Source organism: Panthera pardus, unplaced genomic scaffold, assembly GCF_024362965.1.
Source record: "Panthera pardus isolate Hobbes unplaced genomic scaffold, ASM2436296v1 HiC_scaffold_17, whole genome shotgun sequence".
In the NCBI taxonomy this organism is placed as follows: domain Eukaryota; kingdom Metazoa; phylum Chordata; class Mammalia; order Carnivora; family Felidae; genus Panthera; species Panthera pardus.
In genome coordinates, this window is record NW_026526732.1 from 114461299 (window position 1) to 114489107 (window position 27809).

The 27809-nt window shown below is 42.9% G+C and overlaps 1 protein-coding gene across 8 annotated transcripts in view; it reads right to left on the reverse strand.

Annotated features, from left to right (window-relative positions):
* CDKAL1 (CDK5 regulatory subunit associated protein 1 like 1) overlaps positions 1–27809 on the reverse strand; it is a 706407-nt gene that overhangs the window by 149052 nt on the left and 529546 nt on the right. For 7 of the 8 annotated variants that reach the window (XM_019425254.2, XM_019425255.2, XM_019425256.2 and 4 more), the window contains one exon: positions 22253–22315. In XM_019425254.2, coding sequence (XP_019280799.2) covers positions 22253–22315 — 63 coding nt within the window. Of the gene's footprint in view, positions 1–15988; positions 16250–22252; positions 22316–27809 lie in introns of those variants that run through there. The other variant, XM_053904851.1, reaches the window with a different exon arrangement.

Below are 27809 nucleotides of genomic sequence, written 5' to 3' on the forward strand. Positions count from 1 at the left end.
TACACTCTAGTTCCATCCACATTGTTGCAAATGGCACGATTTTATTTGTAAGTAATCTCTGTGACTCACTTGAACTCACAACCCGAGATCCAAGTTTCATGTTCTACCAATTGAGCCAGCCAGACGCCCCAGTGATGTTTATATTCAAAACAGATAATACACTTAAAAAACAATTATCAGAGCCAACCAGATTTTGAAAAAAATCCAGAGTCATCCAAATTTCCTCTGGCCTAGTCGCAGCCTGTTTAAAGGAAAGTAATATTTACTTCGTTCCACATTATAGAAAATTGTAATATAAAAAGTCAACAATTCAGAAGCACAGACACACAATATTGGCATTATACTGAATGCTCTTTTGTAACTGCGTATTGAACTCTGGCGTACCATAAGCCCTGGCTACCCTGTATTGTTAAATAGTCTTTGGGAACACTTTCTTACGTTCCAGTGTGGCAGCTCGTGCAGAGGGAAAAATCGCGGCTAAGAGACTCACAGGACCGTGACAGAACAATCAGATACGGTTCTCCTGGCAGGTCTTCTCATCCTGGCATTGGTGACTTCTGCCCTACCTTCCTCTCGCCACCCTGGTTTTCCAACCCTAGCCGGTGTAATTCCTCAGGCGCTGGGTGTGGGATATCTGCCAGGGAGTAAAGGAATGACCACTAGCCTGGCCCATCCTGTGGCCTTCTGCCAGCAGAAGAGCGAAACAGGCAAGCTGCGGTTGCTTTCTTTGATACAAATCCACAGCGGGTCCACATAACCCAAGAGTGGTCGTTGTCTTCTACTGAACCCCTCAAACCTCTGTGGTCTGAATACCTGGCCTCTGATAAAAACCAAGTAACCTGGAAAGTCACATGGAGCTGAGCCAGTCGAGTTTAAATCAACCTCGGGGGCTTAAAATGCTAAGCCCAGTTTGCCAACAGATGGGATGCACCGGAGTTTTGAGTCGCAGAGTAACCGGAAATAAAAGGTGTTTTTACTCTGTAGGATGCAAATACTGAAAATCCACAATAGCCACAAACACACACAAACAACAATGATCAGAAAACCAAAAAACATCTTGTGGTGAAGTGGAAGGCCTGGGAGACGGGGAGGGAGCAAATCTGATTTTAAGGTACAGTTTTCTCATTAGCCACCTGCCTGTGCAACTTAGCTCCCGTGGGCCTCGGTTTCCATATTGAAATGGAAAAGAGCGAAAAAGGAAGGGGCTGTATTAAGCTGACCTTACAATCCCTTCCAGTGCTAACATTCAATGAGTCTTATTTTTTTTTAACGTTTTTTATTTTGAGGGGCACCTGGGTGGCTAAGTCGGGTGAATGTCCAACATGAGCCCAGGTCATGATCTAGCAGTTTGTGAGTTCGAGCCCTGCGTTGGGCTCTCTTCTGTCAAACTGTCAATGTGGAGCCCATTTTGGGTCCTCAGTTCCCCTCTCTCTCTGTCCCTTCCCCACTCACACTCTCCCCCAAATAAATAAATATTAAAAAAAATAAATGTTTATTTTTGAGAGAGTGTGAGAGCAAGCATGAGAGAGTGAGTGGGGGAGGAGCAGGGGTGGTGGGGGGAAAGGCCATCCTAAGAGGGCTCTGTGCTGACAGCAGACAGCCTGATGCGGGACTCAACTCACGGACCATGAGATCATGATCTGGGCCGAAGTCAGACGCTTAACCGACTGAGCCACTCAGGTGCACCTCAATGATTCTACATACAGACTCTATTACTTTGACTATTTAAGGGACAAACATAAAAATCCATCTATTACCAAAAATTGGCATACGTAAGGTAATGTGATTTGGGGTCATATCTAGAGTTATCAGTTATCAGATATTATTCTATCTTTTCTCCCTGTCTTTTTTTTGGGGGGGGGGGTTGCTGCAGGACAAGCCTGTTGATGTAAGGGAAGGCTGGGTCGTGTCAATCAGGCTGTGGTACTGATGAGTCGACGCACATCTAAGCAGATTGGAAGGTGCAGGTTACTGTCAGGGCAAGTGTGAATCAGGAGGTCCACTCTGGGTTCACACGTGTGAGTTAGCTTTTTGACCCTTTCCTCCACAGGCTTTTCACTAACTGGTAGGATATCTTGAACTGCCTCAGTGCTATTCTAAAATTTTAAAGTTAAAACACACATACACACACACACAGGCACCTGACTGGCTCAGCTGGTTAAGCATCCGACTCTTGGTCTCAGGTCATGAGCTCACAGTTTTGTGAGCTCAAGCCCTGAGTTGGGCTCTGGAGCATGGAGCTTGCCTGGGATTCTCTCTCATTTGTATTTTCTTTCTTTCTCTCCCTCTCCTCTCTCCTCTCTCCACCCCTCCTCTACAGACTTGTGCTGTCTCTGTCTCTCTCAAAATAAGTAAGTCAACTTAAAAACACACACAAATTTAATCGGCTCACAGAGAGAACCAGAACAATATTTTCATTTTTCTCCTTTAGATTTCCAGCTGGTTAGATTCTTATCCAGTTGAAGGACCCTGGTGATACTTTCTAGTATCTAATCACATATGTGCTTTAACCACAATAAAGTTACTTCACTGCTAATACTCTTTTATACATATCTAATTATAACAGTAAGTGTTTACTGATGGAGTTTGTAAAGACAACTGTAACAGCTAACATTTATTAAGCACTTACTACATGCAGAGCACTGTTCCCATCTCTTTAACATATATTCCTTTTTTAAATTCCTTCTAATAACTCTATGGGGGTAGGCGCTATTTTTCCTCAATCTCCATTTTAGAGATTAGCTCAGAGAAGTGAAGCAAATTGCCCACGTTGCACAGCTACAAAATGGCAGATTAAAACCCTGGGTAGAATGCTTCTCTATTGAAAACTGTCCAAAACAGTTTCAAAGCTTACTGAGTTCTGTAAGTTGTATGGTACAATGGCCCGTTATGCTGTTCAATGCCCCTTAACAGCAAGATGGATGGGATACATTCTATTTAGAAATCTGCCTTAAGAAAAGGTTGTCACTCCTCTTGAATGATAATACATTCCGTTATTACAAAACAAAAGCTGTGCACTTGGCTGTTTACCTATTCGCCTTTGCTCCCCAGAAGACTTGGCTTTTATCCTCCACTGTAGCAATGACTCCGATTTTGTGGGTGAACAACACGGTTCTTCTTATTTTGTTCGAGGACATATTATTAGGGACTTTTTACATACATTAGGGACTTTTGTCTGAGGCCTCAGACAAGAACAAAAATAAAAACAAAACAGGTTTTAAGTAACAGAGACAATGCGTTGGCAATACAGAATTACATTTTCATTATAATGACATTTTCTTTGCCCAGGTAAACTCGACCTGATGGGGCAGTGAAATAGTCTATAACAATTAACTGGGCCTTTTTATTGTCTGCTTTAACATACATTATCTCATGTGATACAGTAACTGTCAGAGAAGACAGGTATGACTTCTATCTGCACCTAGCAGGTAACAAAACTAGTGTCAGAGAAAATAGCTTCTCCAAAGTCAAGTGACAAAATGTCAACTTGAAGTCAGTTCTTCAGACTCTATTTACCATACTTCTGGTGTTCAGTGCAATGAGTCTTATTATTTGTAAATATATATATGTATATATGTATATATGTATATATTAAATTCACAAATCCTATGACGGAGTGATTTCTTACATTACTTATAAAAATATACTGCTTAAAAAGCAGAACATAGAACTATTTTTTTGCATTCACTTCACTAGAGATTCAAAATGGTCCAATATGACCCAGCAATTTCACTATACATGTGTGTGTGACACTTCAAATTCAAAGCACATTGCTCAAACGTTGCTGAAATCCTTATAGACAATATTATGATAATTTGTATTATTGTAAAGACTTGTTGCCTTTTTTTTTTTAATGTTTATTTTTGAGAGAGAGAGAGACAGAGTGTGAGTGGGGAGGGGCAGAGAGAGAGAGAGAGGGAGACACAGAATCTGAAGCAAGCTCCAGGCTCTGAACTGTCAGCACAGAGCCCGACGCAGGGCTCGAACCCATGAACTAAGAGATCATGACCCAAGCCGAGGTAGGACGCTTAACCTACAGAGCCAACCAGGCACCCCGGTTGCTTTTTCTGTAGTCATTCTTTATTCCTTGGGAAATTCACCCTCCACACACCCCTGCCCCCGCTTCCTCCCTCACCGGGTAGCAGATGTGGCTTACGTGGGTCAATTGCACCCCCTGCTCCTGGGGTGAGAATCCTGGCTGGCTTAAGTCAATCTAACTCCGATTTCAGTAAAGTGCACACAACCCAAATCAGTCGGGGTTGATGGGACTTCGCTGCATCTTCCAGGACAGGGTCTGTTCTCCTGTCTACACTTGGTAGCATGAGGAACCATGAGTGGGGCTATAGTAGTCACTCTAACTCCAAGGAAGCGAGCCTGAGAATAGCTGATGTATCAAAGACTGCCAAGTAATAGAACAAAGATTGCTAGTGGGGACTGCCTTTGAGCTCTGAATCAAGCCTTGTTTAATGCAAAATCTATCTTGATATATTTAAAAAGTTTTTTTTTTTAATTTAAAAAAAATTTTTAATGTTTATTTATTTTTGAGACAGAGACAGAGCATGAGCAGGGGAGGGGCAGAGAGAGAGGGAGACACAGAATCTGAAACAGGCTCCAGGCTCTGAGCTGTCAGCCCAGAGCCCGACGCGGGCTCGAACTCACGAACTGTGAGATCATGACCCAAGCCGAGGTAGGATGCTTAACCGACGGAGCCACCCAGCCACCCCTATTTAAAAAGTTTTTAATTTAAATTCTAGTTAGTTAACATCCAGTGCAATATTGGTTTCAGGAGTAGAATTCAGGGATTCATCACTTACATACAACACCCAGGCTCAAGTGCCCTCCTGAAACCCATCTAGCCCATTCCCCACCCTATCTTGATTTCAATTAAGGAATCCACTAAACTATGAATTATCTCTTCGTTGAAGCCAGCATGAGTTGGGTCATTCATACCACAATCCTAAATAAAATATCCAGTAAGTTCGTTAGGATCCTTAACGGTAGGTCACATTATCAGATTAAGTACAATATGGGTAAAACTAGAAATTCAAAATGGTAGGTTCTGTTTGAGCTGTATAAACAGAAGACCAATTCACAGGGGGGCAGACAGTGAGTGTGTATTCGTGTGTGTGCGCACACACATACACAGTACAGGTTGGGGCGAGGCACAAAAGTAATAAATGCTTAGGGTAAGCGCCAGGAGAAATGGGAAGAGGGGCTGTGTGCAGATGCAGAAAAGGACCACCGTTGAGGCCTCAGCTGAGGTGGCAATGCATAACTTTATCATGATGCCAACGAGCATCATCTCACTCGGAGTATCTGGAAGCAATGTCACACACACACACACACACACAAGTTGTGCAGGCTTGTGTGATCCAGGCATTGGTAGATTATAAAGCACCCCAGCTGATCCTACTGTGCCACGAGGCTTGTGGACCTCTGGGACACAAGGGCATACTCCATCATGAGACGCTTGCACACTCTTCGGACGGCTGCGGAAGAAAGCACACCCTGCTTGCCAACCATCCCCCTGAATTTTATATAAATGGAACATCACTGGTAGAAAAGAAAAGACGTGTTTTAATTATGACAGATGGAAATCCAGCGGAAACCACTGCTTGTTCACACAAGCTTTTTGATTTACCACGTGTGCACGGCAGCCTGAAGATGCTTGAGAAGCACACATTCAGGGGTACCTGTGTAAGGTGCAATCAGACCTCGGAAAAATATCACCTTCGTTCTCTAAACGAATGTTTACTGAACATCTACTGTGTGTTGGCCACTGTGCTAATCCCTCAGGGTGACATCCCCGACTGACACAGTACCGGTCCTCAAAACGCCCACAGTCACCCAGGGGAGGCAGAAGGACAGTGAGGTTGGGGGAGCACATTAAAGGGACACCTCACCCTGGAGCAGGTGGGCAGCAGAGGAAGACAGGAGTCTTCCTCCCAGAGGGCGATCTGAAGGGGAGAGATGAGATGGGGAAGGAAGTACCAGTAGCTTATAATTTGGTAGGGCTGGAGCTCAAGGGAAAAGGGAAGGAGCTACCGGCCATACAGGGCCTTACACTGGGGGCTTTCGTTCTGTAAGTGACCGAGGGCTGTGAAAGTACTTTGCATGGGGGATTAACACAACGTGCACTGCATCTTGCAAATACTCCCAGCAAAGCGGTGGGAGAATGGACTGGGGTTTGGGAGGACAGTGAGGATGGAAACAGAGAAGTCCGCCCAGACAGAGGAAGAGATCCAGCAGCAAAAGGCCAGAGGTGCCCCGGGGCAGCTGCAGCGAAGACGATGAGGTCCCATCTAGATGAATCACACACATAGATCTGGAAAAATACGACCAACCAAAAGTAGCGGGTGAAGGGAGAGGGAGAAGCTAGAAGGATGTGTTCATATGCATCAAGGTCGTAAAGAGAAGAGGACCAGTCCCGCACAGTCCCACGCTGCGGAGGCACCACCCAAAAGGCAATGCCCCGGAGTCCGCTGCCTGGACATCTGGGATGCCGGGGCGGGGCCGCAGGTGCTCAAGGAACAGAACCCTGGTGTGAGCAGCAATCCAGAGAAGCTGGGAGGGGCAGGCTGGGAAGGGAAGAGGAACCCTGGTAGAGATCATACACTCACATGCACGTATAGCGTTAGGAACTTCTTACCCGGATACTATGAAATTATAAACTCAGGTAAGCGTTTTTGCAATCCTCAAGGGATGTTTGAAACGCACGTCTGTTACATATTCAAAATTTGTTACTATGAATACTTAATTTGAATAAGACTTTCCATCCATGAGTTGAAACCATTCGTCTTTATTTACAAATGAGTACATGAGCCTGTCGGGACTAAAGGGAAAACCGGTCAATGTTTGTTGAAGCCCATCGAGTACCGAAAGGGAATGCTGAATCACTGATCAGGCCTCCAGAGGTGTCGCTGATAAGACAGACCTGGGGTGTTAGCAGCTGCGGACCTGCCGGGGCACAGAGTGAATGATATCCTGCTGCTCTAAGCCTCCCTGAAGATTGTGACAGTATTTGGTAGAGACATTAAGTTTGCCTCAGTTTCGGTGAGCAAACTTTCAGGTTCTGGCCTTATCTTCTTCAAGTAGGTGAGAGAGGAGGGACTGGGAAGTCCGACGCGCTCATCAGCAGACGGACGGGTCTGGGATATATGTGGGCTTTCTAGGACAAGAGCGAGAGTGCTTCTGTTCCTTCCACAGGGGGCCCCGGAGCAGGGACGCGCTGCACCAAGTTAGCGCATATACTGAATTTTCCACAAGACTCTTGCCTCGGACGCTATCGACTCAATTTACGGTAAAAACGCCCACATTTAATTTCTGACTACACTTGAAACCATTTAAAGAATTTTAAGGCCAGTAATAAGGTGGGAAAATACTATCACCCAGAAAACATGGGCTGTTTGTGGAGAATTAGGTTATCCCAGCTAATCTTGATATTAGCCAGAGGTTTTATTTTAGCCGTGGCATGCACACATCTATCTGCATCTGTTTATATATCTAATATACATACATGTACATACAAATATTGATAAAAACACATTTTCAAGGTCTGTATTTCACATTTCCCTTTTTAAAAGTTTTAATTATTATTATTTTATTAAGGCCCCAATGTGGGGCCCGAACCCATGCCCCTGAGATCAAGACCCGAGCTGAGATCAAGAGTTGGACACTCAACCAACTGAGCCACCCAGGCACCCCCACATCTCCCTTTTAAAAGTGACTAAATCAATATTACATTTTAAATTCTGGAAGGGTTAAAACAGACCTATGCTGCATGAAAATATTCTAATTCTGGTAACCAAGTTAAATAAAGCTAAGTCTATCAGATTAATCCGTCTGGAATGAGAAAATATTAAAAATCAAAAAAGCAGGGGCACCTGGGTGGCTCAGTTGATTAAACATCTGACGATTTCATGGTTTATGGGTTTGTGCCCCGCGTTGGGCTCTGTGCTGACAGCTCAGAGCCTGGAGCCTGCTTCAGATTCTGTGTCTCCTTCTCTCTCTGCCCTGACCCAGCTGCCATTCTAACTTTCCCTCTCAAAAAATAAATAAATGTTAAATTTTTTTTCAAAAAAGCACAGTGTAAAGGATATCTACTTTATGTCATAATGAAAGACTTCAGGATCCTGAGGTTAACATCTTTATAGCCTGGAGGAAGAAAAGGCTTTGCACAGGACTCATGCTCAATTGAAGAAAATACGGTATTTTGGGGGCTCCTGGGTGGCTCAGTAAGTTAAGCATCTGACTCTTGATTTTGGCTCAGGTCATGATCTCAGGGTTTGTGAGTTTGAGCCCCACACTGGGCTCTGCACTGGCAGCGCAGGGCCTGCTTGGGATTCTGTCTTTCCCTCTTTCTCTGCCTGTACCTCTCTCTCTCTCTCATTAAATAAATAAACAAAAAAAAAAAATATGGTACTTTCAAAATAACAGGTCTAACTTCTTTACTCTTTCTGTAGTGGATATACTGTAAATCGGTTGTAAAAACATTATATTGTTTTCTTTTTAAGTTTATTTATTTTTTGAGAAAGAGAAAGATAGTGCACGCATGTGCACGCGAGTGTGGGAGGGGCAGAGAGAGGGAGAAAGAGAGAATCCCAAGCAAGTTCTATGTTGTCAGGACAGGGCCGGTACCGTGGGGCCTGATCTCAGGAACCAAGAGATCATGACCTAAGCAGAAATCTAGAGCTGGATGTTTAACCAGCTGAACCACCCAGGTGCCCCAGTATATTGTATTTCTAAAATGCAAACTCTAAAATGTAGGACTTACACAAATCTCAGATTTTTATTAGGAACCTATACAGATTACGTGAAGTACACTTTGACTAGTGTTTAGAAAAAAAAAAAAAAAAACTATACCAACAATATCCTCAATTTAGATTCCTTTCTATTCAAGGTTTTTGGTTTTATAAATAAAGGTCGGTGCTTTACACCAAGCTCCATGCGGCTCAGGGTTTTGTTTTGTTTTTTGATGAAATCATATGTCTGTGATAAGGTCTGGAGGTGTGAGCGAGTATGGGGGTAGGTAGAAGAAGTAAAAGACCACAGAACCCTGAGATCAACAGCCACAGCACCTGCTACTCAGGAAAAATTAAGATTTCTACGTATACTTCTGCAGGAGTTTTGGAGGAGGAAACAGGTTAATTTCTTCAATCAACAAATATTTACAGAGTGCCTCCCCTGTACCAAGCATTGTTGTAAGTATTGAAGAAAAAGATTTAGATAAAACGGACAAAATCCCTCTTACGTTCTAGTGACTTTAAATTTGCATCAACAACAATAATGACAAGAGGACCAGTTATTGAGAATGCCCACTTATTGGGTACTGGGTACTCTTCTAGAAGCCTTCCATTTCACCCTTACGACAGTCCTATAAAGCAGGTACAGGCAAATTTCACTAATTTCAAACTGCACATTTCTTTACATTTTAGCATCTCTCAGTTTGAGAAGTGTCTTCTAATCAATGGTGTCTCAACATTATAATGGGCGACGCCTCTTTCCTTTCTGAGTGTTCTATAAATTAATGGCAAGTCTTAAAATTAATAGTTTTACAGTTTGATGCTCATTTTACACAGGAAACAGAGGTAAAAAAAAAAACCTTAAGTATCTTGGCAAGGTCCTACTGCTGGTAGGTATCGGAGTTAGAATTTAAAAGTTTTGAATGTAGGGGCACCTGGGTGGCTCAGTCGGTTGGGTGACCGATTTTGGCTCAGGTCATGAGCTCGTGGCTTGTGAGTTAGAGCTCCACATTGGGCTCTGTGCTGACAGCCTGTCAGCACAGAGCCTGCTTCAGATCCTCTGTCCTCCACTGTCTGCCTCTCCCCCTTTTGCACTCTCCCAAAAATAAATTAATTAAAAATAAATAAAGTTTTGAGTGTAGAAATATACAAAATCAAAAACCAAATTATTCTTTTTTTGTGACTATTTCTGACAACTAAGTGGCTACACTCAAAAGAGAAAACTATAGTAAGATACCACTTTTTCCCTAAGAGGAACAGATTTTAAATGTCAGCTGACATAGTATACAGGGGAGGGTGTGAGGAAACACTGTTTTACGTTGTTGATGGAAATGTAGTCTGGAACATCTTGTTTAGTGGGTATCTTGCAATTCCTACCATGATTTAAAATGTACACACCTAGGTATGATACAGCCATTCTATTTCTAGCAATTTATCAGCCAGTTAATATTTATACATACATGAAGTGACATGTTTGTGAGATTATACACTGTGGCACTGCCTGTAAGATCAAAAGATCAGAAGCCACCCAAAGATCCATCAGTAAGAGTCTAGTTAAATGTGGCCAACATCTGGTATAGAATAGATACATTTATTTTTTTTAAAAAAGGAACAAGGCAGCTTTTTATGTACTGATTGAAATTATCTCCAAGATAGGTTATCAAGTGCAAAAAGAAACATAAGAATTTGTAGTACGTTAACATTTGAATTTAAAAAAGCATGTATCTACACAAAAACACACAGGTAGGCATGTGCTTATATGCGCAAAAGTAACTCTAGAAATATACACATAAAACCAGAAACAGTGGTTGCTTCTGGAGAGGGGAACAGGGGTCTGTAAGGGTTAGGAGGAAGGCTTTCTTTGAATACAGTATTAAGCATTTTATTATCAATTTTATAATTAAAAACCAAGAAAAAACTTAGTACATTCTCCCACAACTGTGGCCATTACTACTCGGAACGTTCCAATTATGTAGTGACAGGGACAAAGTGTCTAACTGGGAGTTTAGAGACTGGGTTTTAACCCTGCATTTTCTGTGGGTCGATAAGTAAGTGCTTTGCATAGTTATGGTATGCAGATCAAAAGAAAAGTAAAATATACATACTTCATGTATGCAACACATTAAGTTCTAGCCCATATTTCAGGGCCTTTTCCTGGAGAGGCGAAAAAAACCCAACAAGACATGATCCCTGTCCTATGATAGTCACAACATAGTAGAGTGGAAGGGTGGTGTCAATGGTAAATACGTAACAGGGCAAAGTAATTAAGTGCAGTATTTGTGACCATCTCTCTCTACTGCCCTGTTGGATAAGAAGCATCTTACCCCCATTACTGTGCCTGTCCCCTAGGGAAAAACTCCCATTTACTGAATGGAACTGGATTCTAAGAGCACAGCAAATCAAATAATCAAAGCATACGTGCGTCAGAGTGGAAGCATGAGGACGATTTCCCGTGTGTGTAGGAAAAGATGCAAAGAAGGTGAAATTAAACTGGGTTTGGAAGGATGAATCCTACAGGACAAAGGAGCCTTTTCCTTACCTATAGAGGTAGAGCTGGGATGGGGCGTGGCAGGATTACAAGAGCCATAAAGGCTTGCCCAGCCCCATGGTTTAGGGAGACATGAAGAGATGCCAGACCCCCGTGCTGAGTTGTCACATTACTATCGTCAATGGCAGGAAAGGACCAGAACGCACCATGTTGAAGATCCCAAGAATTATACCCCCAAGCAGAAACATAATAGAGGGCAAAAGGCAACAATATCTAGCACATTGTGTGGAGAAGCGAAAAAGTAGAGTAGTAGTGGTAAGAAAATAGAAGCACAAAGAATTGGACAGAGGAAGATAATCAGCTTGCACGAGAGACACTGCACAAACCAGGGGAACGTCAGAATGCCCCAGGCAGGCATAGTGCTGAGGGGAAAGGCACTTTAAAACCTTAAATACACCAACTGAAACTTTTAAACTAAATCTGAAGAAGAAAGTGTTGATAAGAAATAAAAAGTCAAGAGTAAAGTCAAACAAGCAGCTTTAAAATCATCCCCCTTTACAGGTGCCTGGGTGGCTCAGTGGGTTAAGCGTCCAGACTCTTGATTTCGACTCAGGTCATGATCTCACAAGTCATGGGTTTGAGCCCCGCGTACAGCCCTGTGTTGATGGCACAGAGCCTGCCTGGGATTCTCTCTCTCTCCCTCTCTCCCTGGCCCTCCTCTGCGTGTGTGTGTGTGTGCATGCGCGCGCGCACACACACACACACACACACACACACTGTCTCTCTACAAAAAAATAAACATTAAAAATTAAAAAAGCATCCCTCTTTAAAAGAAAAACATCCTAAAGTGAATTGGAGAGATCTGTTCTATGCACAGTAGCTAGATTATTATACCTTACAGTAATTAAACGTGGAATATTCTCCTTTCTTACCCATGTATGTTCCACATATCAATGGAGGTAAATTGAAAAGAATTTGGGTTTTTAAAATTCCTTTATTTTTATTTGACACGTGTGCATTTAAAATACCTCCGGAATTCTGAAAGGCACCCAGAGGTAGTGTTGAATAGTGGAAAATATTAACAGTCATTAGGAGAAGCTGGTTATCTTATTTTTTTTCCCAGATGCTAACATTCTAGTCTTCCAACTTCAAGATAAGAGTGTTAATGTATACACTGAAAAAGCACTGCAAATCCTAACTGTAATCCTGTCTCCTTAATCTTGCACAAAAACCCCTGAGAGGATGAATTATTGGCCTGTGGAAACACTTGCATTTCACTATTCTTTGGCAACAAAATTCTGGAAATTGTGCAAGTCAGAATCTGTACTGCAGGTTGGTAATCATAGGAGAGGCACACACACTGGGGCCTTTCAGCCACTGAAATAATGTGCTGAGGAAGACACAGGCCAGGCCTGGGGAGCTCATTCCAAAAACGGTATCAACCCACAGCCCACCAATCACGGGACTCCCGACAGTCTTAAAACTTGAGCAGTAGAGCTAAAGAAAAAAAAAAAGGCAGTAACAGCTTCCTCATTTCTCTAGTGAATGCCTACACTGGTTGCTGTGAACATCACTAGCATTAATGTTGCTCGGTACATTTCAATAAAAATAACTTCAGCTACAAAGAAGTCATTAATTAGATTTTATGATGAAATGTATTGCTGAGAGGGGTGCCTGGGTGGCTCAATCAGCTAAGCATCTGACTTCAGCTCAGGTCACGATGTCACGGTTCACGGGTTTGAGCCCCATGTCAGGCTCTGTGCTGACAGCTCGGAGCCTGGAGCCTGCTTCCGATTCTCTGTCTCCTTCTCTCTCTGCTCCCCCCACCCCACCCCACCCTGCTCATGTTCTGTCCCTCTCTCAAAAACAAATAAAACATTAAATAATTTTTTTAAATGTATCGCTGAGAAACAAAGTGTGCTTTTCAGGGTGGGGGGCAAAAGGTATGGGCACTTTTTAATTTAACTTCTGTTTGTGTCTTCCACACTATTTTCCAGATTTCCCAGGTTAAAACGTTGTTACAAGATTTTAGAGAACTAAGGTCAAATGAGTAAGTTGTTTTACCTTCTTTTTTTATTTAAATTCCAGTGAGCTAATGTACAGTGTGATATTAGTTTCAGGAGTACAAGAGAGTGATTCAAAACTTCCATACATCACCCGGTGCTCGTTACAACAAGTGCCCTTCTTAATCCCCATCATCTATTTCCCCCATCCCCGCCCCCCCTCCGCCCACCTCTCCTCTGGCATGTTTTATCTTCTGTTTTTTTTTTTTAATTTTTTATTTATTTTGAGAGAGAGCTAGAGAGCACAAGTGGGGGAGGAGCACAGAGAAGGAGAAACAAAATCCCAAGCAGGCTCTGCACCATCAGCCCAGAGCCTGACGTGGGGCTCGAATTCACAAACCGTGAGATCATGACTTGAGCCGAGATCAGATGTCAGGTAGTTAACCGAATGCACCACCCAGGTGCCACTGATGAGCTGTATCTTCTTAATTAAAATGGTAAATGTTGGCAAAAGTCTATCTCACATAGGTGTCAGCCTCTGAGAGTAGACCAGGCATGTGACACAACAAGGATGGGATGAGGAACAGGAGCAAACATTTCCCCACGCCCGTCACACACACGCACCGGAGGTTTTAAAATAATTCTTTTAAATTCCGTTCTATTTTGGGTTTTCTTTTCTTTCTACCTTTCTATCTCAATTTGCCAAAGCGAAATGTGTCATATACCTGCAACCTGGATTGCCAGATAAAAACAGGATACCTAGCTGCATATAAATTTCAGATAAATGAATTCATTTTTAATAAAAATACATCCCACATATTGCCTGAGACACATCTGTATTAGAAAAAAGTACTCACGGTTTATCTGAAACTCAAATTTAACTGGGGGTCCTGTATTTTCATTTGCTGATTCTGGTAGCCCCAATGTATCAAGTGAATAGCATGCCGTCCTGGTGGGGGTGGGAAAGGTTGGTAGATGACAGTGCACAGCAGCGACAAGACACAGAACATGGTTGGGGCAGGGTACAAACACTGATGACAGGGGACAAGAGGGGGTGACCAGTGGGGCGGGGGAGGCAAGGGCAGTACCGTGCCCCAGCCCTTGGGACAACATGATTCCTGGCCCTGCCTTGTCCTCGTCTCTTCCTGATGCTAGTAAGTATCGTGGAGGCAGGATACAACCAATGGCAGTACAAACTTTTAGGTTTTTAGGAGGTATTTTTAGGTTTGATAAATACGTTGAAAACACAGTAACCACCATCTACACAGATCCACTATATAGATCTTCTTTTGATTATCTTTTATCAATACTTTTATACTGAATGTTGGCAAAGGATTTCATTATGAACTTTGCTCTTCCCCAGTTACTAACATTTCTGAGCGTGTTTGGGTGGAGAGGTGGAGGGGTTTCCATTTTCTGCCCATGACTCCACCTGCCCGTGGAAGGAAGTCACAAATGCCAGCCGATGTCTTGATAAATGGGACAGGACAGCGTTTACCTGCTTCTAAGCTGCCTTGCTGCCGTCTTCCTATTTCTACGCGTCAGGATTTCAGTTGATTTTCTCCTCCACCTTTCTCAAGTGATTTAGAATCTGACTTGCCCTGTTTCTCTGGCATGGACACTTGCCGTACTGGTCCTAAAGAGTTCCAAAGCCTTTGGCCAGAACCCCTGTGAGGCCTATCTGCCCAGCCCCCACGCCCATAGGGAGGAGTCAGGCAAGAAAGCAAGTTGGACAGGGCTCTATGAGAAACGGAGTGCAGGCAGTGCCCGATCCGCCAAGTCTCTGATGTCCAGCTTTATTCAGGATGACTTTGCCCCAGGCTGATGGTACCTGAATCAGGTGCGTGGGAGGTTGGGGGAGTGGGGAGAGAGTGAAGGTGAAGGTGGTGGTTTTTAGGACAGGCTTGGCTGCTTTACAAGGAGATCATTGGTCTCCCCCTACTTCTGTCTTCTGTCTCTCTTATTCCTTCTTACACATCTATTTCTACACAGAGTTTACCTATTTATTTTGAGAAAGAGAGAGTGCAAGCAGGGGAGGGGCAGAGAGAGAGGGAGAGAGAGAATCCCAAGCATGCTCTGCACTGTCAGCGCAAAGCCCAATGTAGGGCTCGATCTCATGAACGGCGAAATCATGACCTGAGCCGAAATTGAGAGATGGACACTTAACTGACTGAGCCACCCAGGCAGTCCCAGAGTTGACCTTTAAATTTAGACTGGGAACAGAGGAGAGAGGCAGGTAAGAAGGCCCAGTTCGACCTTGAGCTTGAGCCGTCAATCTGCCTTTTATCAGAGCATCTTACACTGTGGCTTTTCAGCTACTTGTGATGCAGGGGTGATGGGCCTGGACCCTGGAGCTAGACTATTCTGTAACTTACTAGCTACGTGACCTTGAGCAATCACTTAATCTCTCCACGTCTCAGTTTCGCCAACTGTAAAACATGATAATCAGAAGGTATGAGGAGTAAGTGAGTTATGTGTGTGTAAAGCTATGAGGAGAGTGCCAGTTACAGGGTGTGCTCTAAATAGTTGAGTAGTAATCATAATCATAGTCGTAACCACACCACCAACCAAATAGGTCCACTGAGATTCCATTCTCTTTGCCAAACTTCGGGGTGAGGTGACTGGCAAATCAGAATTCTGACATCCATCGGGTGGTGGCTATATCATTTTAGCAACATTAAAATCTCTGCCATTTACACACGCTTCCATACTACCCATCCCTGCCGAGTAACAACGTAAACTAACGTGTTAAAAAAAACCGTCTGACTTTTAGATCTAATGTCACTTTAAGAGGAAAAGAGAGAAACACAAAGGTTCAGTGGTAAAGGTAGGCTCGAGGAAACATGATGAGTTACTGGGCTTGAATCACATGCTGAGGAGGGTTAAAAACCAGGAAAGTGCTTCTGGGTCAGGTTGGCACAGATCAGGAAGCAATGGGGTAGCCAGGGATGTTGACTGTTGAAGTAAAAGAACCAGCTGAACTCTGCGTGTGTCTCTGGTAACAATTACACGATCACCTTGAGAGGAGAGACATTTTAACAAACGGAAGCACAGATTTTATACCAAGAGAGCTCTTTAGTTACGTCCATTATTTTGAGGCTGAGTTCGTCATTTGGCTTCGGACTGGAGTTTCTGGAGCCGAGGAAAATGGTTTTCCTATTTACCGACGTGCTCGCTTCCCTGGGCTTCAAGGCCAGAACCTGAGCACGGTTTTAAGTGCGGCACGTGTAACCACAATAAGGCAACGTAATCAATTAGACGTGTATCCCATTGTTCCTGATATTTAGCAACATCCCTAAAATTACTTTTAAAACATTTTTTAGTCTTTGCCAAAGATGGGGAAGAGAGTTAAGTGCACAAATGGCTTTGGACAATCTGCTGCGGAGAACTGTTTTAAGCATGGCATAAACATGCCAAATCAATAACTTGTTTCTTTATCCGCATGTGCCATGAAAATCTGGCTATCATAGAGTGCCGTATCCATTAAAAACTGAATATGCTATTTCCAGACAGCAGATAGCTCAAAGCTCAACAGGGCCAGCAGGCAATGATCCAAATTCACATCTCCCTCTCTAGAAGAACCACTCAAAGCACTCTGTTGCTACATTATGGTACTGAAAGCACAGGGGATGATGAAGCCGTGCCAATACTGTAGCTGCCTCGGGACCGAGTCAAATGGCCACCATTCTTCAGACATAAAGAGCTGGGGAAAGTGACTTTTGTGACCTTCAGTCACTAGACAAATCTGATGGATGGAGAAATGTAAATCGACACAGCATTTCTAAAGTGAAACTGTCCCTTTTGCTTCAGGTAGGTTATGTACATTTACAAAAACTTGACGTCACAGAGACTAACAGTCTCTTAGGGAAGAAGGAAAGGATCGCGGTTGAACCCAAGACTCCCCCCCGCCCCCCACCCAAGACTCTGAAGATAAATGTTTGCTGTACGCTCCTATCCACATGAAGCCACGGACAACATTTCACACTTTTTATTAAACACTATTTCACTGTACAGGAGTCGACGTGAGTTCCCAGATGTCTTTGCATTAATAGCAGTTCTTAAGGCAGTCTCAGGACGTGGGGGTTGTGCAAATAGGTGACAGTACTTTTTTGTATATTTGATATTGTCCTTAAAGAGGCATTGTACTGATATATTACTGACAATTATTCCATTCAAGTCACGCCTCGCATAATCGTTAAGATAAAAATACCTTACCCTTTAATATTTTTACAGGAGCTAATTATATAAATAAGTGATTGGGGGGGTGGAATATGGATTCTACCCTCATTTTTCCCGCTCACGACACATTTGTTTGGTCCTTCAACCCAACTACCAACACACGTTTAACCACTCTTTTCCTACTTCTCTGTTGTTAAGCCACCTTCTATAGTAATACTTCATTTGCCCAACCTTTAGAAACCAGCTTTCCAAAGAGTTTTCAAGATAAATAATATTTACCCCTAAAATACCACTGTTTCTAAAAATAGACTACACACATCTCTACTATTTTAAAACATCTGCTTCTTGATGTACTTTAAGCCTGATTGTTTTACTCTGGGACTACTAAAATGTGCAGGGATCTTTGGGTGTCTGGGTCCAAGTTAAGTGGTCTTGGGCAGCTGCACTTCTTAGAGTTCCTTTGTTAATGACCTAGCGTCTTTATGGCCTTGTCCCGGCCTTCATTTTTACTATGCCGCCACGTTTCAGTGGAGCCCTGACTTCTTGAAGCAATAACCACCCCCTTTGTAACTGCTGCTAGGGCTGACGGTGATTTGGGAAACCAGACATCTATATTTGTTGGAAATAGTCTTTTTAAAAGTGGACTGTGTGTGGATGGGGGGCAGGGGGACTTGAAGAAGTAATGAGGTGAGGAGAGAGAACTAAACATGGATTTTGACAGTCCTGACTGGCGGACTTTGCAGATTCTGAGCTGGGTTTTACAGAGCAGAGAAGCCTGCACAAAAGGCCTCTGGCTGAAGCAAGCACTAATGTTTGTTTTCTATCCACTCATACGCTAACTCATCAAGCGTATTCATACAAAGCCGTTTTGGGGGCACATATGAATTTGTTTATAGTTTAACTGATATACATCTGTGTCTGTAGAAATAACACTAGTCACCAAAAAAGAAAGAAAGAAAGAAAAAACAAAAGCTTATTCCACCAACATGGCTTTATAATAATGTTTCTTCTCATGTGTGCCTATTCATTCATGTTTATAAGTGTAGGTAATTATTAAAATAATTATAGTCACTAAAAGCACATGAGATGCCCACTTCGCAAAATACACAAACTGTAATAGTGGTAATCTGTTAAAGACTCACTTTTAATGGTGGAATGCATATTAATTTATGCAGATTAACTATGTTTAGAAACTTACTCAACTATGCAGATGTTAAAAACCACTACAGACTTAAACAGAATTTTGTACTTTTTCTTTCCACGCATTTTCGTATTTTTTGATAGCTTTTTACATTAGCACTTTATAAACATCTGTGTTTAGGTAATAAACTTAGACATTCCCCCTGAACACATAACTCTGATAAAATCTAACAAGAAAAAAGGAAGGAAATACAGAGAGAGAGAGAGAGAGAGAGAGAGAGATCTTTTATATGCATGGCAATACTTTTTTCAGGCCAAAGACAGAAAGCACATGGTACTATGCAGTTTTAATGAAAAGTGTTCTGATTATAGCCTACTCTACTTATCCATAACTTATCCAAAGAAAAAATTCAACTTCAGTGACCTGGAAGGCCTCCGGACCTGTAACCTTTCCTGGTAAGTAGTATAAGGTGTTTTCAGAAATTACAAGCTATGTTTATTACGTGGCTTATTAAAATAACAGTGGACAGCATCCGATGCACAAATGCAATCAGGTTACCTGCCACTTTGGACTGTCTTTACCAATGTCCCCTTTTATTAGGACAGATGAGTGGGATTTAGCTTTGGTTAAGCCTTTTTATATGTCTGCATTAGAAGAACTAAAAACAATTTCTAAAAATGGATATGGAACCAGAGATAATAGTCCAAAATGAAATTCTTCCAGTCTCCAGAAAAATTTGTCTTAAGAGTATAAAAAATAAATGAGGTATTTTCCTTAAGACTCATTCTGAGTGTACATTTTGCTCTAAATTTTGTTAGTTTCTGCAACAGCATTTAAGAGAAAACCAACTGACCATTTACAACCTGAACAATGGCTTCAGAGTATGATTAAGAAATGCACCTGGCCTCACTCAAACAACACATTTGTTTAACCCGGTGACTTTCCGGTGTCTGGGGTCAGGCAGGAGCAATCTGGGTTGGGTCGAGGAGGGCAGGGGGCGGGGAGGAGAGAAGAGCAAATGTAACTGACTCACTGAGAACAGAACAGTTGTACTAACTACCCTTTGTAATTACAACTGTTTTAACAGTTTCTAGCGGGCAAGGCTATCATTTTGGTGACCCGCTATAATTTGGGATGTAGCCCCAGGAAGTCATGCCAACTTTAGAACATGAGCTGCATTGCTGAGTTTACTCAGCATGATGAACCCAATGAAACGCCTAGTGTTCCTACTTTGGTATAAATGTACATCAAGGGAAAAATTAACAATAAAAGGAATCTAGCTAGTGAGGAAAGGAATACCACAAAATTCACTCCCAGGAAAATTTCAAACATGTAGAAAGAAAATATATACAGAATAGCATGATGAGCCCCCATAAACTCATCATTCAGTTTCAATAACCATCAACACGTGGCCAATCTTATTGTACCCTCCCTACCCACCCCCTGCCTTGCCTTTTTTTTTTTAAAGTGAATCGCAAACAGCCTATATTTTATTTTATACGAGCTTTCATTTACAATGCATGTATGTATTTAACCCAAAGATCGCTACAGAAATCTCACCAAACAGGAGGTGTTTAAGCCAACTTTAACCACATCTTACAAACTGTTCTAGCTAAAACCTATCTGCTTAGAAAGCTAATTTGTTTGAATATAACTGGGTAATTAAAATGACAAAGTAACTGGAAAGGCAACCCCCTTGTATTTTATTTGTGGGGAAAAAAGGTACATTCTAAGACTGAGAAAGCAGTGTCTGTTACTCAGTCCCTGTGATGCTAGTCTTTGTAAACACCCATCAATAGGAGACCAGGTTAAAAGTGACCGGGGTAGACTTGCCCTGGATGGAGCCCAGAGAAAAGGGAGGCGGCAAGTAAGGGGCAGGAGCCGCCTGGAAACTTTCCCCTTTTCCATCACTACACATGCAGAATACAGCAGGATGCCAACAGGCCAAACCTTTGGAACTTCAAAAATCACTCATCAAGCAGCCTAGCTCCTTACAATAATTTATTACCGATCTGAAAGCAAAGATCAAAAGGAACACTCCATCTCGCATTTATATATTCAATTCCTCATTGCCCAGTGACTAATTTGTAGAGGAATGAAGTCTTCACAAGGGAAGCCAAAATAATCTGAGGTGACTTTGATACAATGCCACAAAGGATATGAAGAGGAAGCCGGTAGAGGCTGCAAATGGCGAAGTTCCATTAAGAGCTCTAATAAAAGAATAATGGAATTTCCCTTCACTGTGAATTAAAAAATGTTAGAAGTGGGCAAAATTCAGACAAGTCAGGCAAAACCTTGGATTTGTCACAGCCTTTTATTGTTCTTAAATGTTAACTTTACCCACTGCTGCATTGATGTTAAATGGCTTCATCTTAAAAAAAAAAAATGCAGCTTTCCCATCAGGAATCTCGTTCCCTTTGCTGGTGTATTACTTATCAGCCTGCACCTTCTCTCCCCTTTGTCAGGCACTCCCAGCTCTCTCCATGTCTTTCAAACAAATTGCCACATTCTGCAAAGCGACTGGTTTAACTTGAAAAATGTAATTTGAAATGATATAATTTTTAGTACCGTATATTGCCATGGTCACATGAAGCAGAAACACCTCGTTCGCAAACTGTTGGTGCTTAAAGTCAACTGGTCACTATAGAAACACCAGAAGCTACTGAAAATCTTTCAACTTCTATGAACAACTGGCACAATTTTTTCCTCCTGAATCCAGGCATCTCCCGTATTCTCAACTGAGGAAAATAGTTTTCACACTACTTATTTTGGCTAGTTAAAAAATCCCCACCACATGTCTCCTTGTAAATTCATAGATAAGGATTTAAGTTTATATTAGCATTTCAACTGTGCAAATTTTTTGTTCGCTTCTGAAATCACCTCGAATTAACAGATTTACTGGAACCTTACATGAAATAGAAGTTGTGCACAAGTCTCGGAAATCTTGTAATATATTTCCCTGTGATGATGTGGTGTGGAGCATTTTCTTCAGAAACAGTTAAATGTGTGTGTGTGTGTGTGTGTGTGTGTGTGTGTGTGTGTGTGTTTTAAAGAGCCCTTATCTTTTACCATTATATGGTGAAATGCTTGTAAGTAAAAAGATATTCGGGAATTCTTCAAATATGGGGAGCGCAGAACATGGGATATAAATGAAGCAAGACTGGCCATGAGTCTATAAAGCTGGGGCACAAACACGGAAGAGTCGTGACGCTATTTGGTCTTCTAGAAGGCAAAACTTTTGGCAGTGGGTATTTCAGATATTATGCGATATACTGCTCATTGTTGGGGATTTTATTTAGAAAGAAATAACTTTCTACCAGGAGCAATGGAAAACCAACAGTCGGCAGTTCCTATTTCAACGATCTTTACCAATTCAAAAGTCAAGTGCATCACTTTAGTGTTTGGAAGGGGGAAAAAAAAACCCAACCAAATAAATAATGCCCCCAGATCTGTCTTTCCATCGACTTTGAGATTTCAGTGACAATATGCAACTGCATTTTAATGTGAATAAAATAGAATGACATTAGTTCGGAAATAAAGATTTTCTGATTTCTTTAGAAGAGATAAAGAGTTGACAAATTAAAATGGAAATGTAAACATAACCGGAAAATGTACTTCAGAATCGCTATGTACTAGTGAGACTTCTGCTCTATGTTCAGAAAGACATCTAGCCAATACACGAATAACATGCTTCTCTTACCTTGTGATCATACGGACTGTAAGAATGGAACACCCGAGAGAGATCTTTTGTTCTTTGCTTTTTCTGTGGAAGAAAACACAAACATCTGAGTGGACAGGTGGCAAAAATATATACAGGCATATGGATCTATACGCAGACTTACCTATCTCCGTCTTTCTACCCATCTACCTGCATTAACATATTGTTTAGAGATTCTTCCTTGTGCGAACCAAGGGGCCACAGTGCCAACCTGGGACACAGGGATGCAATTAGAAACGAAAGCCACTGGATGGTTATGTGGGTGGTTGTCACAGACCAGGCAGGCAACCTTTCCTAGAGGTTTCCTGGTTGAAACACGAATCATCCTCAAAAAAAAAACCTCTATTTTTAAACATACAATTCAGAGAGTAAAATGAAGTAAAAAACTGAAGAGAAAGAAAACCCAAACACATTTGAGGGTGTGCAATTTCACTGTAATACCAAGCGCTGTCACTCTGAACTAGGCACTGCTAGGCATCCTTTTAAACAAAATACCTTCATCTGGCTTCCTAGTCACAATTGGGTCTGTCTGCTTGAGCCTCTAGCTGTATGCTGGAGGCCACCTTTGTCCTGTCACTGCTGTATGGCTGCCCGGTGTCTCACGCACAGTAAGCCCTCAACGCGTATTTGCGACACTAATGAATAAATGAATACACCTGAGTTAGACGGGCATTTAACTGTAAGCATCTATAATGATGACACGAGCCTCCTGTATCGTTATGAAAAGACAACCTCTTTTACCTTCTAATGATATGTTTTTCTCAAGCTGAACCCACTACTTGAGAACCGTCTCTACCTCCTGCTCCCCCAGTGTCTGTGACCCTGGAGAGAGGGTGGGGTTCTCTATTATCGTTGACTGTAAGAGGCAGATTGTTTTCTCACACACTGCGACCTGTCCACCCACCATAACGACCACAGATAATTTTGTGTATGGTTCTAGATCTTCTGTGCAGATATTTTTATCGACAACTATTACTTTCAAAGAAAGGGGATCTGGGACTGCCGGGTGGCTCAGTCGGTTAAGCGTCTGACTTCGGCTCAGGTCATGATCTCGCGGTCCGTGAGTTCGAGCCCCGTGTCGGGCTCTGTGCTGACAGCTCGGAGCCTGGAGTCTGCTTCGGATTCTTGGTCTCCTTCTCTCTCTGCTCCTCCCCCCTCTCATGCTGTCAGTCTCTCTCTCTCAAAAATAAACATTAAAAAAACTAAAAAAAAAAAAAAAAAAAAAAAAAAAAAAGGAGATCATTCTGTACACACTACCCTAAAATCTACTTTTTCCACTTCACAGTTTGTCCCTGCCAAACTTAAAAGAGTTGTATAACCAGATCTGAACCCCTTAAACGGGGTACTGAAATCCAAAAACTTCTGAAAGCTGAACTCTTTTCTGTAACTCATTTTAGTTCTTTAATAAAACAATCACCTTTGCACAAACATCTTTGCCAGCTTGACAGTGTGCATTTTTTTAAAAAAGATAAAGTACAGAAGAACAGATACAGAGTCAAATAGCATGCCACGCTGGTTACCCTGATGGATGAGGCCAAACGCTGCCCCAACTTGCCGTCTCACCAAGAGTGAACGAGAAGGGATTGAAGTGAAAGTTGGAAATTCTTTTTTTTAAGTTTATTTATTTATTTTTTGGGGGGGAGGGGGGGAGGGAAAGAGAGAGAGAGAGAGAGAGAGAGAATAGGAGCCAGGGAGGAGCAGAGAGAGGGAGAGAGAATCCCAAGCAGGCTCCACACGCTGTCAGCACAGAGCCCGACTTCAGGCTTGATCCCAAGACCCTGGGATCATGGGTCAAACTCAAGAGTCAGGCACTTTTAACTGACTGAACCAGCTCGGTACCTCAAAAATTACTTCTCAATTTACAGAGCAGATAAAACATCTTTAAGACAGATACCGACCATGTCCTCAGATGCCAATTATAGAATTTATTTCTTTGGGGCGCCAAGGTGGCTCAGTCCATTAAGCGTCCCACTTCAGCTCTGGTCATGATCTCATGGCTCATGGGATAGAGCCCCACACTGGACTCTGTGCTGACAGCTCGGAGCCTGGATCCTGCTTCGGATTCTGTGTCTCCCTCTCGCTCTCTGCCCCACCCCTGCTCACGCTCTGTCTCTCTCTCTCTCAAAAATAAGTAAACATTAAAATAAAAAATCTATAATTTTTTTCTTACGTTTATTTAGTGTTCGCCATAGCTAGCCCCCTGCCGCATCTTACATTTCTGGCACAAGCATGGCCGGTGTGTCCTTGATACAGCCCACACCCTGCTTCGGACTCCCCTCTGCTGTTGTTAATCGGACTACCAGGTTCCTGGCTGCTTCGGTCTTCACTTGTGAATGAATCCTCGCCTGGTATCCATGTTTTCTTGGGAAGTACTTCCCGATTTCCTCCAACTCCAGGGTCTGTGTGAGCACGTCTGTCACACCTTCCTATGCCAGTGACGTAAGCAGACCTTCTGGCCTGGGTTGTACATGACCTTCTGCAGCCACTTGGCTAAGGAGTTGAATCTGCTATTAACCAGGATCTTGCATTAGAGTCATTTGTACACACTCATTGCACTCCTATAGACCAGCTTTCCTATTTCCACACTGTCTTTGGGGACACAATTCCACTTGCCAGTCCTTCAAGTCACTCGGCTTTGTTTCTACGTTCTGACACCTGCTAAAGGTCATCCCTCCCTGCCGCCAGCCCAAACCCTCACTCCTCTGTTCACCTCGTAAGAGGGCCTCCGACCACTAAACTCTAAAGTAATTCAACACTCCTTTTCCATGGAGAGCAAGGATGAGCCTCTAACTGATTGGAAATAGTCCCTTGGCTCTAGAAGAGCCCTAAAATCTGTATTGTACAGGTAGCTTGCCCACCAAGGTTTTCCTTAGCTTCTCATTTTCTCTGTCCTTTCCATGTACCCACTCAGTTGTGTAACAGTTCTTGGCTTGTGCTTCAATCAGAAGAAAAACGACGGATAATAACATTTCCTTTGGTACAAGATTCACTATAAAACGTGGAGGGACATTTTTTTTCAGAAAGGAAACGATGCTAGGAAAGATAAAATATGGAGCGTATCAGTGTTCAATTTAGGAGGTGTCCAAAAGACTGTTCAGTCCTCAAATGGCTGAGCTACGACTAGCTTGGGTTGGCCGGTGGAAATGGAATATTCAGAGGTTGTTTTGTGTGACCTTTTCATGTGGTTTTGGTTTTATATCTCTATTTTGACAGCTAAAATCTATACATGCCTTTACCTCAAATTATTCTGGGAAGGAAGTGGGGTATAAATGACAAGTAAATAACAATTCGGATTAGCACCCAAAGCAGCCAGTGAGGAAAAATGCTTTTCTTTCTGACAACAAATTCATTATATACAAATACAGTGAAGTCTTGGCTATGAGTACTGAAAGTTATATGTATTGGTTCAGTTAACTGAAAACTACCACTACTTTTCCTATGAGGTCAGGATCATATAGCCCAGTGGTGTACGTTCTGGGATCCAGGACAGGGGCTGATATAAATGATGGCCCATGGGCCAACCCAGTCCACCACCTGCTTTTGTAAGCAAAATTTTACCAAGACGCAGCCAGACGCTTCTGTTTACGTATCATCTATGACCGTTTTCACGCTGCGAGAGCAGAGTTGAGTGGTTACGGCAGAGATCACATGGCCCATAAATCCTCAAGTATTTACTATCTGGCCCTTTACAGAAACAGTTAGTCACCCCAGATCTCGAATCTCTGCCTGGGACCACGTCTACTTGTAGCGATAGTTCCCGGACCCTGAACCTTGCTCCTTCCACTCGATGAAGACAGTTCAAGGACCAATCGTAACCTACACCCTGACACGTCAGGATGAATATACCAGTCCAAACAACCATGACCTGTCTGGCTCTCAGGAGTTAACTTGTGAACAGTCTATGTGCAGACACAATATTCCAAGTTGGCTCGTTGAGCGTGCGGAAATAGATATGGGACTTTTAGAGCCTTCTGCATCCACACTGTAATGCCTCATTACAGGAACTCTGAGATCTTTTGCTAAATTCTAGCCACATGGAAGATCTTACACGCAAGGGGCTAACGTGCGGCCATGCTTGGTAGCAAGCCGGTTTCTCACAGGCAGACAATGCTAAGGGTACTAGGCTACAGGACTTGTTGAGCCTTGCTATCAGCACTTTTAACTGAAACTGAGCGCTGAGCCAAAAATGGAATAATTAGATACTTTCCTATTGCATCATCGTGTGGGTCTAACCTACCTCCCACTTCTTAGCCTGTTAAAACAAACAACGCAGTCATGCAAGCACCTGCTAATTCTCCGGGTGTGTAAAAAGTAAACATGTCAAACAAGGTGTGTGATGTGCTTAGAACGAGGGTGCCCAACAACTCTGTCAACTGTACGAGGCACCTTCCTGTCACCTGCATCCCAAATCCTGCGGTCCAGGCTGCAGAGACGAGAGGGAGATGACAAGCGACTGTGCTGAGCCTTGCAGGTTGCGTAGGTAGCTGGGTTTAAGGCAGTCTGAAACTGTGGTAAAACTTGTAGATTTCTGAGAACCCCAACCTGTAGGTATTTCCTAAACTGCTTTGTATTTCACTCTCTAAGAACAGAGAACACCGATGACTCCTTTCATGTCCAAGTTTAAACTCCTTTTCGGACACAACCACCAAGCTAAAAGCCCCAATGGAGCATTTTTTTTTTTTAACAGTTCAGGCTTCCAGACAGTGTAATCATTTCCATTTTCATCAAGGGGACACAGGAGTTAGATCTGAAAGAAGCACGACATATGATGAGAATCTGGACTTGGAAGGTGAGGTTATGGAACCAATCAAACTGTACCAATATCCTCCAGTTTAACTTCTCCTGGGCTCCCCGCACGAAGTCCGTGTTTTCTGTGCTCAGTGTCTACTTGTAGATACTATGATATAAATGTCTCAGTAAACCTAGTGGTAAGAAGCCGAAAGAGCAGGTTTGAGCTTCAATGTAGTAACTTCCTGTTTCCCTCTTCTGCACGTAAGGAGCTTGGAAAGTCACCACTCTGGCCTCACGGCAAGTAACAAGCTTGAACAGAGTGAAAAACCAACAACTCTTTTTGGATGCATAAGGGAGGGAATAACAGAAGAAAGTGTTGCCCCCAGAACTGGGAGGGACCAGGAAGCCGACACGGGGGATGTGGCTTCCTGCAGTGTGAGGCTGCCATAGGAGCCAGCACTGTAGGAAAACCGGAAGGGTAACTGACGGATTGCGGGAGGCTCAGGGCAGATGACTATTAGGAGCTTGGGGGCGATCCAGTCATGGGACGGGAGCAGGTGGTCCACGACACGGAGAGATTTACCTCCAGGAGCTCAACCAGGTTCCCACGGTAAATATGGGAGAAAAATCTCCTGTGGTTTCTGGCATGGGGAGGGGACAAAGCAGCATTGTGAAACCAGCCAGAACACTCCGTTCTTAATAAGGCCTGCCCTCAGGGGAAACCAGTTAACCAGACTCTAACCTGCTTGGGTATTACCAGAGTCTAGCTAACCTGAGAAGGGAAATACCCAACCTCAGTCCACTTAGC